The sequence below is a fragment of the Aythya ferina genome (assembly GCF_964211825.1).
Source record: "Aythya ferina genome assembly, chromosome: 9".
Classification (NCBI taxonomy): Eukaryota; Metazoa; Chordata; class Aves; order Anseriformes; family Anatidae; genus Aythya; species Aythya ferina.
This window is the reverse complement of record NC_140305.1, coordinates 27,898,328-27,911,470: the sequence shown is the minus strand read 5'-3', so window position 1 is coordinate 27,911,470 and position 13,143 is coordinate 27,898,328. Positions and strand designations below refer to the sequence as shown.

At 42.1% G+C, this 13,143-nt stretch overlaps 3 protein-coding genes across 17 annotated transcripts in view; 1 reads left to right on the top strand and 2 right to left on the bottom strand.

Annotated features, from left to right (window-relative positions):
* The window catches only part of MED12L (mediator complex subunit 12L), a 180,192-nt gene that overhangs the window by 33,119 nt on the left and 133,930 nt on the right, over nucleotides 1-13,143 (top strand). The gene's annotated exons all lie outside the window — the stretch shown is intronic.
* Nucleotides 120-1,636, bottom strand: GPR171 (G protein-coupled receptor 171; the record flags this gene model as incomplete). The annotated part of the gene is made up of 1 exon (XM_084529408.1): nucleotides 120-1,636. The coding sequence occupies one exon, from the start codon at nucleotides 1,634-1,636 to the stop codon at nucleotides 656-658; it is 981 nt and encodes a 326-aa protein (XP_084385534.1). The 3' UTR covers nucleotides 120-655.
* P2RY14 (purinergic receptor P2Y14) lies at nucleotides 120-12,813 on the bottom strand. Its single transcript, XM_084529407.1, has 5 exons — nucleotides 12,771-12,813; nucleotides 9,528-9,623; nucleotides 5,881-7,981; nucleotides 3,119-3,326; nucleotides 120-1,685 (listed from the first exon to the last, which is right to left on the bottom strand). The coding sequence occupies exon 3, from the start codon at nucleotides 7,961-7,963 to the stop codon at nucleotides 6,950-6,952; it is 1,014 nt and encodes a 337-aa protein (XP_084385533.1). The 5' UTR covers nucleotides 7,964-7,981; nucleotides 9,528-9,623; nucleotides 12,771-12,813; the 3' UTR covers nucleotides 120-1,685; nucleotides 3,119-3,326; nucleotides 5,881-6,949.

Below are 13,143 nucleotides of genomic sequence, written 5' to 3'. Positions count from 1 at the left end.
CTGTATATTTATGCTTATTTTGTATTTTCATTTTAAAATTTCCTTGAATTTTCTGTAATAATGTGTTGTTAGCTTTTTTTCATACTCATTGAAGTAGCAGCAAAGGAAGACAGTGGAAGTTGATAAGAACAATAAATTTATTTTATTTATGAAAACTGCAGGTGAAATGTAAGCGAATACACTATTTTCTAAACAGTTCAGCTTAAAATTGCTTTCCAGAATAAGTAATACTCTTAAAAACGCTTTTAGGTTAATTTTATCTCTGAAGAGCTGTGCAGGTAATGAACTCCTCTTTAAAAAAAGTATCTTTACTTCATTGCACCAAGTCATTTAATGTAGTATGCAATATTTTACTTAGGGTGAGTTCAGGTGTTTACCGTAAATAATTAGAATGTATATTTGAGTATGAAAAAAATTATTCTGAAGTGTTGCTGATTCTTCATAGGTTGTCACTGGTACATGGAAATATTTCTGAAAAGCAGTATCAAACGTTCTTCTAGTTCAGACCTACCATGTAAATGTATAACAAAGCAATTGTTAATGTTATTCAAGTTTTTTCCTTCTGCCAACACCAGTGTTGTTGATCCTGGTAGCCATGCTTCCAATAGCACAGTCACTGTTTATATCCTGTATTTGCACACAGTTTCCACGTAGTTCAGAATCTGTATGTCTGCACCTGCTGTTTGTTTCTGTGTTCTGTCTCTTCATCTGTGAAAGCCTTTGTCTCTTTGGGTGCTATGAAAGTCTCAGTAACTTTCAATTTGAATGAATTGGAAAGGTGATAATACAGAATAGGGTCAAAACAGAGGTTTGATACTGCAAACAGCAAGGTAGATTCTTTTGCTTGAAAGAGCGTTTGCTTCAGAGAGCAGTTGGTTATGGCATCATTCTGGCTCAAAGTGTAGGGAATGCGAACGATGTGGTATGGAACAAAACACAGTATGTAGCCTGCTGTTACAAGCAGTATGTTGATCAGGGCCTTCTTCACATTCGCGTAACTCTCACTGTATTTGTTTCTGTAGAGTTGTCTAACAACAAGGAAATTGGAAATCAGTATCACAGCTGAAAAGTTCAGGAATATTGCTGTACATACAAAATTTGTAAACACATGCCAGTCTCTTCCAAATTTTGTTTTGAAATCAATGCACCCTGCATTGGGCCTTTCTTCAATGGTTTTTATTGGAATAGCCATGTTGGGCACTGTTATAAGGAGAACCATTGTCCATACAACTGCAGACAACATCTTGGCAAATCCAGGCTCTTGAATGCGGTAGATCTTACAGCTGTGCATTAGCTGAAGGCAACGATCCATGCTCACAAATCCCAAGAATATAATTGATAAATACATGTTCAGGTAGATGAAACAGGCTGTAACTTGACAATGGAATATTCTCAGTTTCCAGGATGCAACTCCTAGGTCAACAATTATCTTCACTGGCAATGCCAATGTCAACAGAAAGTCTGCCGTTAAGAGGTTAGTTAAGTAGATGCTCATGCACTTCTGTTTTTGACCTTTTTGTGTGAATGCCCATAGTGCAAAACAACTCCCCAGAAAACCCATTAGAAAAATTAAGTAGTAAAAATAGGTGAAAGGTTCCATTTCTGTTTTGATATAGCATTGCGAAACGTTTGACATGGTAAACTTCTTGTGCGCGTTGGTTTTGTTGTCAGGAGATATTAAGAACCTACAAAAAAACAAGACGTCAACTTTTCCTGACCAACAGTAGTAGTTATTTGAGAATTTTGCTTGAATAATTTCATGAAAAAAAATGCAGTCAGGAAGAAATATTTTTCTCACTATTCATGCTACTTCGCAGATGTTTGAGAGCTTTGTTGTTATCAGAAATGTCTAGAAATGTACGAGGATTTCTTCATGACAGCATATAGACTTCTGAGAAAAATTTTTACAAGAGCAGTCTTGTATGCTTGCTTCAAAAAAAATACAAAAAGAAAGCTGCTAATCTGTTTAAGCATCTGATTAATAATCATTGCTGTAACCTTTGTAACTCTGGAACAGTTTGAACTACATCTAAAACTAGTAATGTTTGTAGCAGTCTCGCTAAAAAAAAAAAAAAAGTGTATGAGGAGTTTTGAAGTTAATATACTGTCAAACTGATATGCAGAAGTGTTAGCCAGATGACCAAACTGTTCTCAGCAGTTCTAAGTTTTTGCCAATTGCTGTCTCTCTTCCTACTTGAACAGAGGGTAAATTAACTGCATATTTTAATGACACCTTTAGAAAAAGCTTATTTGAAAGAAGTAGCTATTAAATAATTTTGCCTACATCATTTTTAGGCTCAGTAGAAATTATTGGGAAGAAAAGTAGAAAATTATGGTGGTATTTTTTTTTTTTTTTTTAAAACTAAATCTACTACTCCCCAGCCAAGTTCTGTTTTGGTTTGCTCTGCTGCCTGAGTGCTGCCCAGAATGTCAGCTGGGATGGAGGTATGTTTGTTAGCATTTCCTGGAACTAAGAACAATGCATTTATGTCTTGCATAGCCTAAAACTGCAACACTTTGTATTTCACTGTATTGTTTCAGATATTAACATACAAGTGAACTACTACATCTGCATATTTATTTTCTGCTGTAAAATACGTATCCAGATGTATGGTAATTTCTGTTACAGTTTACATAAGCACAAATGATTACAAACACTCCAGTGGTTTAAAATGGAGGAAAAAAGTAGTTTGTGCCTTGTAATTAGCTTTCTGCAGGTGGCCTCTATTGTCCTAAAACCCGTAACAGAATCGTGTGAAGTTTTGGTGTGCGCAGTGCAGGTGAGGGGCAGGCAGCGCTCTCTGGCCAGCTGGGCTTGATGCTCTGCTCCCGCGCGGGGGTCTGGGGTCTGCTGTGCTCACGGTGCAGCCTCCGCCAGGCTCGGGGGTGGCATCGTGCCTGCCGACGGGCAGCCCCGCGGGCTGAACCCCGAAACGGGCTGGGATTTGAGCCTGCAGGCGTACAGCATGGCTGCTGCCAAGTAACGCTGCCTGCGGGTGGAGCACGGGCTGGAGAGCCGAGTGCTCGAACCAGACTTTCGATGCGGTTGGCAGAGCTGATCTCAAGCTGTATATTTACATAGACTAGGGAGACTGGAACAAAGGCTGAAAGCACGTACCTGGCTTACTGCTCTCTGGGGTCTCCGGGGCATCAGGCTATTAATGCTCGGTGTCTCTCTGCGACTGTTTGCTCATAGTCCAATAGCATGTTAATCTTTTCCCCTTGCTGCCTCTACTGGTGTTTTTTGAATGCGTCTGTGGTTTTTAAATGTGCTGATTGACGCAATTAAAACCAGCATTCAAATAGCTAAACCACGTGGAAGTTACCTAGAAGAGAGGTGCCAGAAAGACGTAAGTGTTCGTGGAACAACCCAGGGGTGCCTTTGTTGCTTCCTTTCTCTAGTGCGGGCGTCGGGGCAGGCGGCAGCTCCCTGCCCGTGGCCATGGCCGGGTGCTGTGCCCAGAGCGGTGGCAGAAGGGTGCTGCGGGACGAGCCGGGAGAGCGCAGCCCTGGGACCCGTGGCAAGGAGAGCCGCAGTTTGGAGCGTGCGTTTGTGGCTTTTGGAGTGTAAGGAAGACGGTCACAGTTGCTTTCTCTGTCTGCATTAGAGAGCTGATGGTGAATAGTCCCTTAAACTTGTTGATATCTGCAGACCTGAAGGCAGTGACATTTTCACTCCTCTGCTAACTTCAAGCCTGAAACTTTCAATGTCTGTTTGTTTGCTTTATGTACGGGTGACGAGACATTTATGGTTGGGTCTGCCTCAGTATGTGGACTCTTTCCTGTAGTCCTTAGAACTGCCTCAGGGTACAGATTGGTCCCAGGTTCTCGAACTGGGACTTCAGATGTGTGACACCCTCTGGACTCCATCTTTTCTTTCTAAAAAAAATAACAAAAACCTGTCTTTCCTTCTAATATGTAAGTCTTAGACTTAAATTCTATGGCTGATCAGGGACAGAGGCGTATGGATTTTGCAGTGTCATAGGTCATCATTCATTATTTTCTAGAGTCCAAGCTTTGGAAATCTCATGCATGTTTTTTCTAGAGTTGTAAACTAATTTACAGATTTAACAGCGTGTAGGGATTATATCTGTTAAAAATTAAAATTCTGAACGTTTGGACATTTGCTGGAAGCAATTAAAATATATATCCCCACTGTACTATTTTTATTCAAGGGAAATGCTTTTACTTTACACACCTTCCTTACCTTTTTTTTTTTTTTTTTTTTCTTTAAACCAAGGTAGGAGGGCTGAGGTACTGACTACAATACTGAAAAAGCAACATTAGCACTCTGTTGTAGTTGAGAATCCACAGGAATTTACAAGTCATGTACCATAGCTTTGTGAAAAAACAAGTTAAGAATGTCTGGTTTTAGGTTTAGTCATAAGATGAAAGTTCAGACCATATTTGTTGAGATGTTTGCAAAGCTTCATAATCTGGAATGATCCTGTGTTCACTTTTGAGCAAATGTGAACTAATTTTATGGTGTTACGCTCACCATGCAAAGCCAATCTTTGCATAGTTTTATTTATTTTTAACTTGAAATGCAGGATTCAGTCTTTTTTTTTTTTTTTTTCCTCAGTCAGGCCAAACATCACTCAGAAATGGTCTACACTTCCAACACAAGTGTTTCAAGAGGAGAGGAAACATGAGAACATGAGAACTGCATGAAGTTTAACAAGGCCAAGTGCCGGGTCCTGCACCTGGGGCGCAATAACCCCAAGCAGAGCTACAGGCTGGGAGAGGAATGGTTGGAAAGCTGCCAGGCAGAGAAGGACCTGGGAGTGATGGTGGACAGTCGGCTGAATATGAGCCAGCAGTGTGCTCAGGTGGCCAAGAAGGCCAACGGCATCCTGGCTTGTATTAGGAACAGCGTGACCAGCAGGGCTAGGGAGGTGATCGTCCCCCTGTACTCAGCTCTGGTGAGGCCGCACCTCGAGTACTGTGTTCAGTTTTGGGCCCCTCGCTACAAGAAGGACATCGAGGTGCTTGAGCGGGTGCAGAGAAGGGCGACGAAGCTGGTGAGGGGCCTGGAGAACAAGTCCTACGAGGAGCGGCTGAGGGAGCTGGGCTTGTTCAGCCTGGAGAAGAGGAGGCTCAGGGGCGACCTTATTGCTCTTTTTAGGTACCTCAAGGGAGGCTGTAGCGAGGTGGGGGTTGGCCTGTTCTCCCACGTGCCTGGTGACAGGACGAGGGGGAATGGGCTTAAGTTGAGCCAGGGGAGTTTTAGGTTAGATGTTAGGAAGAACTTCTTCACTGAAAGGGTTGTGAGGCACTGGAACAGGCTGCCCAGGGAAGTGGTGGAGTCACCATCCTTGGAAGTCTTCAAAAGACGTTTAGATGTAGAGCTTAGGGATATGGTTTAGTGGAGGGCTGTTAGCGTTAGGTTGGAGGTTGGACTCGATGACCTTGAGGTCTCTTCCAACCTAGAAAATTCTGTGATTCTGTGATGAGACAACCGAGTTGTAATTGTTTATACTGCTAATTGTTTCATCCTATACCCCTGTCTATATATCTAATGTAGGTGATCACTGTTGTTTGTAAATTACAGATGCAGGTGGTAGATTTTGCTGTAATTAAGGTTGCTGAGCACTTCTCATCGTAAGCCACCAAAAATGCATTTAAGCTTTGCTGAATTTTTGACTTTGGGTTTGAAATCTTCCATGATGAATGCTTAGGCTGACCCCTAGGGATCGGAAGGGTGGTGCAAAGAAAGAATGTGGTGCTGGTGTGAGCAGCATCTCTGCCAAAATGGTTAAATCAGTTCTGAGGAAAAAGGAAAAATAACATCTAAACATGGAAAAAAGAAACAAAAAAATCTGGTGACGTATAAAACCATTAGGTGCCTTGTGGTTTGAACTGGGTGCACCAAAGACTTACGTGGGTTGTTCTGGCGTTGGGATTACTTCTGACATGTCTCCACCTTCTGTGTACTCAGCTACAGAAGACTTTTTGGAGGCTTTCTGGGGCTCAGCTGCAATAACTGCTATTTTCTCTCCTGAGCACACAGCATTGCACGTGCAGCTGGGCCGCGTGCCCACCTCTGCAGGGAGCCGGGCAGCATGGGTCCCTCTGCTGGTCCCCGCTGTGGGTGGTGATGTCTCACAGCAGGGACAGGCATGAGGGAAGAGACCACTCCTGGTCAGTGCTGGAGAAAGACGTCTAAAGACCTAGGCAAGGTCTGGGAAGCATGGTTGCAGGATTGACGGAGAGGGACCGGTGGCGGTGCCTCCGAGCTGGGGCCAGCTCCTCACGGAGCGGGCTGCTGGCCGATGCACGGGGTGAAAGGAAGGATATGGGAGTAGCTGGGGTGGGTGGGGAATGAGCCTGAACGTACCCTGAGCCCTTCTGCCTTCGCTGGGATTGTTTTTTTGGAAGGTACCATGGCTTTGCTCTGCGAGCTGGTGAATACCCACAGAACTTCCCCTCAGGATCTCGGTACTCTGCAGCTGGCTGGTAGAGGCCAAGTCAGAGAGGGGCTTGTGCTCAGCTTTTCATGTTGCTTTGGAGCAGTCTGCTCCAGTCGAGGTGGGACAATCAGTCGTTCCCAGGCCCTTCAGGCTGTTTTCCTGCTATGCATGTGTGTCGTGCCTGGCTTCACGAGGAACACAAGATCAATTTGATGGTTAGGATGTTGGATAATCCTTTCAGAGAACTGTGGACTGGAGCCCCAGAATGTTTTGTTCCAGTTATTCCTCTTTCTTTTTTTTGGAGATCCGGATAGATCATATCACACCATAATGCAATCATAGCATCAGTTGAAATAACACATAGTAAATATACTGATAGCATGCAAAAATCTTTTTATAGAGAGAAACACCACTTGGTATTTTACTCAAACTTTTTTTTTTTTTTTTTCTGTTTTATTGCTGTTTCTCAGCACAGTTTCTTTCTGAGACATTGCGTTCTTGAGTAACTTTCAAGCATGTGTTATTTTACAGACCTAAACTTACAGAATATTCACACTTTCCTGAAGCGTATTTGATCTTCTAGATTTAGAAATGTCAACCTCATGTGAAGTTTTCATCTTGAGGTGCAGTTTTTGATACAGCTTTTCTCTAAAAGGTAGGCAGAGGAAAAAATAAATAATGGGGTCAAGGCACACGTTTGCAGCAGATAACACGAGAGTAAACTCCTTTGCATAGAACAGAGTTCTTTGTGACTGGCAGTTGAACTGTGAGCTAGTTTGACTTAAAGTGTATGGTATTCTGCAGAAGTGATATGGTACAAAGCAAATGACAAATACAAACATGATACTGAATATATTACGACTGGTTTTTCTCTTGGTAACGTCTGAGTTCCTTCTGAATTTTTTATAGGAGCTATATATTTTTTTTGATATTGAAGTGTAAAAAATGATTAGTAGGAGAAAAACAATCCAGAAAATCCCTGTGCAAATGTAACTTGACACCTCGTGCCATTGTCTGCCAAGCTCGCTTTTAAGACCAATACATTTTCTGGAATAATTTGCTTTAGAGATTTCAGTAGTTAAAATCATATTTGGAAGGGATATAAACATAAACAATAACCATATGATTATAGAGATAACCTTACTGTAGTTAACTGTGTGAACAAAGGAGGTGAATAAAGGCTTTACAATTTTATAGTATCTGTCAAAACCTATGAGGCCAAAAAATGTTATTCCAATATACATATTTGTATAAAAAACAACCGCAGAGTATCTGCACACAAACATGTTGAGTTGTGGATGTGCAATTTCTGAATCAGCAAGAATTTTGAAAGGAAACGTCAAGCTCATTAGGAGATCAGCCACAACGATGTTTTTGAGATAGACAATAAAACTCTTCTCACTAGAGACGTATAGAAAGATCCATGCTGCCACGCTGTTCAGCAGGAATCCTACTATGAAAATTAAACAGTAGACCAGGGGAATGACTGTCTTAGTTATTACTGTGTCGTAACTGCAGTTGTTTCCCGAGGAGTTTGTGCTGGAGTTGAACATCTTACAATATCTTTGTTCCTAGAAGCAGAGGAAAGATTATCTCAGCAAGATAAAATGGTGGTGTGCTTTCCATTAATTAGTATGAGATTTCTACTCTTGTTTCAAAGTAAACTTGGCATACTTCTGAGAAATCACATTTTCGTTTCCAAGGGGGATGCATAGTAAGTATTTTCCAAGTGATTCAGGCTCACTTTTGGATGATATTCAAGGGCATGCTGCTGTTCTGAAAATCCATTTGTTTTTAGATTGGACTTGAGTCCGTTGTCTTCGAGACCTGTACCCTCCTTTTCTGTATATGTGAGCCTATGTGCTGGGAACTAAAAACAGGACTGAGCCACAATGGTTTAGTGACTCTAAGTGCATTACATCAAACCTTAAGGACCAGAATGTATTTTTAGCACTGGTTTAACCAGGAAACATGTTAGGGATATAAATATTCCTTGTACTTCTGTTCTGTGTACAGTCATGGTAAACATGCTTCTGTTAGCCAAGACTGGGAATGAGTAGTATATGCCCATATTTTCTAATGCTCACTTGAAGGAAAGCCTTATGTGCAGCTAGCACAGTTTGCTTTAAATTTTTACTTTTAGTAGCACAACATACAGCAGTCTGTGTATCAGCATGAAATAAAAGCTAGAACTGTGCTCTCAAGTCATTCAGACTTAAATTTTAGATGATCCCCATGAAGGGCCCGAGAAATCACATCTGCTGTCTGCTTTCCTTCGACAGAAGGCTTATGGGGGTGGATTACCCTCTGTAGCAAAGACTGAACAAATACAGATATATTGCTGCTTCACTGGCAAATGAAAACTAAGGCAACTGGAAGCCACATGCCACAGAACTAGGTGGGGAAAAAAAAAAAGAAAGAAAGAAAGAAAGGGAAAAAAGCCCAGCCTGCCTATTAGAAAGTAAGTGTTTTTCATGTTGCCACAATTCAGAGTCAGTGGCTGTTGCCTCTGTGTAGCAGGTTGGAATCTGAATTCAACTTTGCAGTAACTGGAAATGGGATCTCTGTTTCACATAGGTAGAATTGTTTCATTTGGTGTATTGTTTTGTGTATCTCTTTCGAAGATGCTATAAAGGCTGACAAACTCAGTTGCTGGTTTGGAACTTGCTTTCTAAGTGGAATAATGGAGCATGAATTACCATTGCTTGCACCCAGAGCCTTCAGTTAATCTCTGCATGGTTGTTCTCCCATAAGGAGAGCTGCAGTCCTGTCTTTCAGTTTAAGCTCGAGTTGTTGAGGCATTCGTTTCTGTTTGGTTAGGTTTTTAATGGGAATAGATGGTGTGGTCAGTGGGTGTTGGAATAAAACTACCAGGTGAACAGGTGTGTTAGGATTATGTGATGATAATGGGTAAGGTTTGGGGTGATACTGCGGGAAGTAGGAGGATCTCTGCTTCTCTGCTTACAACTTTATAACTACACTGTCTCTAGCAGCATGGAGGAAACCCTAGACAAATTTCAATTTTGGTGCCAGCACATTTGTCAACTGGCCATGGTTGATTAAAAAAAGGACAAGGCAGACTTTGTAAATCTTTCAGTACCAATGACATATCCTTACCTTTCTTGATTTCACTGCTATGGTGGTTTTTCTTAAGGTATTAAGGGTCTAGAGAGCCTTCCATTCTCAGGCACAGAGCCTCTCCTGCCGGCTGAGCTGTGTGGAACAGGACAGTACAGTTGTTAGAGCAGTGTGTGCTGCCAGGTAGGACAGTGTAACCCTGGGGTGCTGGGGGCTTCCCCAGTGCCTCTCCTGTTTAGCCCACCTAGGGATAAGTGCTGCAGGGGAGCCCTGGGCCTTTCAGCAGGACTTCACCGTTTTTTAGGGACAGAGCCACAGAGGCAGCAGCCGTGTTCAACCTGGAGCACAACCTGTGTGGGTAAGATTGGGGCCTTCTGTCCCTGTCATGTGCACCGTGTCATTTGTGTTCATGATAAAATGTGTCTGCTCTTGCTGTCACCTAGTCCGACACGCAGCTCTTTCTGAAAGGCCTTGTCCCTACTTGCTCTCTGGAGGCACCCGGCTGCGCTGCCCAGAGGAGCGGAGCTGCCGGGCACACGGTGGGTCCATGGGATGCCATCTCCTGCTGCAGGAGGTCACTGAACTGCTGCGTTCCTCCGAATCAGAAAGTCCTTTGGGGTTTTCTTAAGGTATGTGACTTGCCAGTCCCGATGTTACTGCCAGGGTTTCTGTACTGTCCATCCCAAGTGCCAAGTCCCAAGTCTGCTTTTTCGTCCTGTGTGCATCTCATCCCCAAGCCCTACACAGTCACCCCTTCTGTCAGTGTTCCTGCTTAACATCGCCATGCACTGTAGTCCCTTGGCTGACCTGGTGGGCAGGATCTCACCCTGACCCTTAGCCTTGGTCTGTCTGCAGCCCTTTGCTTTGCACAGCACAGCAGCAGTCCTGTGCAAAGTCCTGGACTTTTTTTTTCCTGCTCATTTCTACCTGAAGAGAGCAGCCAAGTTGCTCAGATTGAGAGAAACTGGCGATACCCTGTAGCCAGTCAAGTGTTATTTCAACAAAAAAACAAACAAACATGGAATAAAGCCACCACATCTTTTGTGACATCTCTTTTTTGGGATTATATTGCTCCTGGCTGTGTGTATTCTTTTGGTTGGCTATATAATTCTTGTGGGAAGAAAGAATAAATAGAATTCAACTTATTCGTGTAACATGACATACACAAAACCTTATAAATTTATGATTCTGTGTCTCTGTTTCTCATTCCTTGTGTCTGCAAAAACAACCCCCAAGTTTGTAGGTTCAGTGCATTCCCAACATTTCCTGCCAGTGACTGGGCAGAGAGGAGTCCCATTGGCATCCTTCAGAGTATGCAGTGTTGCAGTAGAAAGTTTTGACTTTTTTTTTTTTTTGGTTACAGTTGTAAGTGCATTCTCATTTCAAGATGGATGTAAAACATCTGTTTCTAAACCTGATGCAGAACTGAGTACTGAGCATTTGTTCAGTTTATTCCTCTCTTCCTTCTTTTCCTCCCCATCTGCTCACCATTTAGAAAAAAAAAAATAAAAATAAAATAGGCTGACATTTTCAGGTGACCTAGTGATGAGGAAAATAAAGTAACTTGTTATTTCCAGGTTAGATCAAAGCAACTTGGTCTGCTGCACCAGCCTGGAAAGAGGGCAGTGGGGATGCGTTACGTGACCGGGGGACTGGCGGAGGTGCTGAGCACGCTGAGCACCCTGCCCTGCGGCTGGGCACGGCTCCGGGGCTCAGCGCTCCCACGGACCACAGCGTTCCAGCTGCCCGAGCCGTGCTCCCTGTGCTGCCTTCCACGGGTGGCTTCTGGGGAGCTCGGAAACGACTTCAGCAAAGAACTTGTTGTTAACATGTCAGGAGATGGTGTACCACGTAAAATGGTTCATTTAATGCAGACAGCGTTTGGCATTGACATCATTTTATAACAGGTTTTCCTGACCAAAATTTGTCCAGACAATTAGATCATATGTTATGTTTTCTCAGCATTTATGATTAATTTCTGGTGTTCTGAAGGACAAAGCCAGTGAGGACAGCCAACTGGTATAAAGAGCCGTTGTAGATAAGATCATTTATTTGCTTGTTAAAGTAGCAAGCTTTTGAAGGGCAACGTGAGCTCGTTTGGTTGTAGGGTGAGAACACTCGAGGGGAGAATTTCAGTCTTGCAAAAACCACCAGTAATTGTTTCGTTTCTTCTTACTGTCCAGGGGTCCCTGTGCTACTTTTTTTATGTATGAAATTTAACAGCCTCATTTTCCTGATGAGAAGTTGAAATTTTCATTCTGTTTTCATTTCTGATTTTTAGACAAGGCTCTGAGCTCTTCTAAAAATGCGGTCTTTTATCTTTGAAAGATTAGAGCCCACATCGGTATCTATTTGATTCCTGATATTCACACTGAAACCTGGGCAATGCTTTGAGCTGTTTTGTATATGGAATCATTGTCAGATCTAACCCAAATATTCTAGGCTTTTTAATTGTCTTACAAAAAAATCTCCAAATCCTTCCTGTCTCCCATCAGTTAAATATTTGAATTCAGCAGCAGTGATTCTAAAAGTTAGGATTATGGTATATGGAACAGTCTGTTGGTGATTTGATTAGAGGACTAATGAGACCAGCTTTTAGTAGCAATGGATCTATCAAATTTGGAATTATTCCTGTACAACTGTGTCAGTGAGATATTTTAATGACTGATAGTTTTATTGTCCTAAAACTGGCTATTTAAAAGGAGACAAATGTCTCAAAAAAATTGTTCCCTTTAATATTCTTTATTAATCGATCATGTTTGTTTTTTAGTGCCATTTCTGATGTTTTAAATTAGTTATGTTTTTGATCAAAAATTAAAACAGAAATAGTTGCTTAAGAAGAATATCTTTTGCTGATTACACCTCAGCTGTTTACACAAATCCAGAACAATCCCTGTCTGTGCAGATTGGCAGCATTAGGTGCAGCAGCTTTAGTCTGCTCCATGTCTCAGACTAATAGGCATTTGCCTTGTCTGTTGTATTTATTTACAGTTCAATTGTGTTTTAAGTAACTTGTTTGTGGCTTGCATAGCACCTGAATGATTTCCTGTTGTCCCTTGTCTATCATTGTTTTTTTAAAATTACAGCAGTAGTTATTTAAAAGCTTCAAAAAAATGTTCAAGAATGTTAATAACATACGGAAATGTGTAACGGAGAGGCGTGATCTTTCACCTGGAAAGACTTTTCAGCTATCAAATAAATTTACAGAATACACCTTTTACAATTGCCTTACAACACGAATCACTGTAGGAACGGTGTAAGCTGCAGCAGATCGTTACTTACTGGTTAGAGTGAAGTCTCCTGTTTTTTCTGCTTTACCCATTGGGTTATTCCTTTGCAGCTGGGTAGTCTGCCAGTTCTTTCAGTGAATGCTTTGAAATATTATCTTCATTATCTATGTTGATAGTGGTGAAGTTTCAGAATCGAGCTTGATCTCCACAAGCAAAAAGTTGGTGAGCCGCTTCACCAAATGTGGTCGAAATGTCAAGTGCTACAGCTGGTCGGTGCTATTTTAGTGTACTTACACGTACTTCCACGAAGATCAGCTTTGAATTGGTTTCAAAAAAGACACATTTGTGCAGTTAGCCAAGCAGTAGGCTTAAGGGTTGCTGTTTTCTTTCTCCAAGCTGTTCCCAGGCCTTGCTGTGACCTTTTC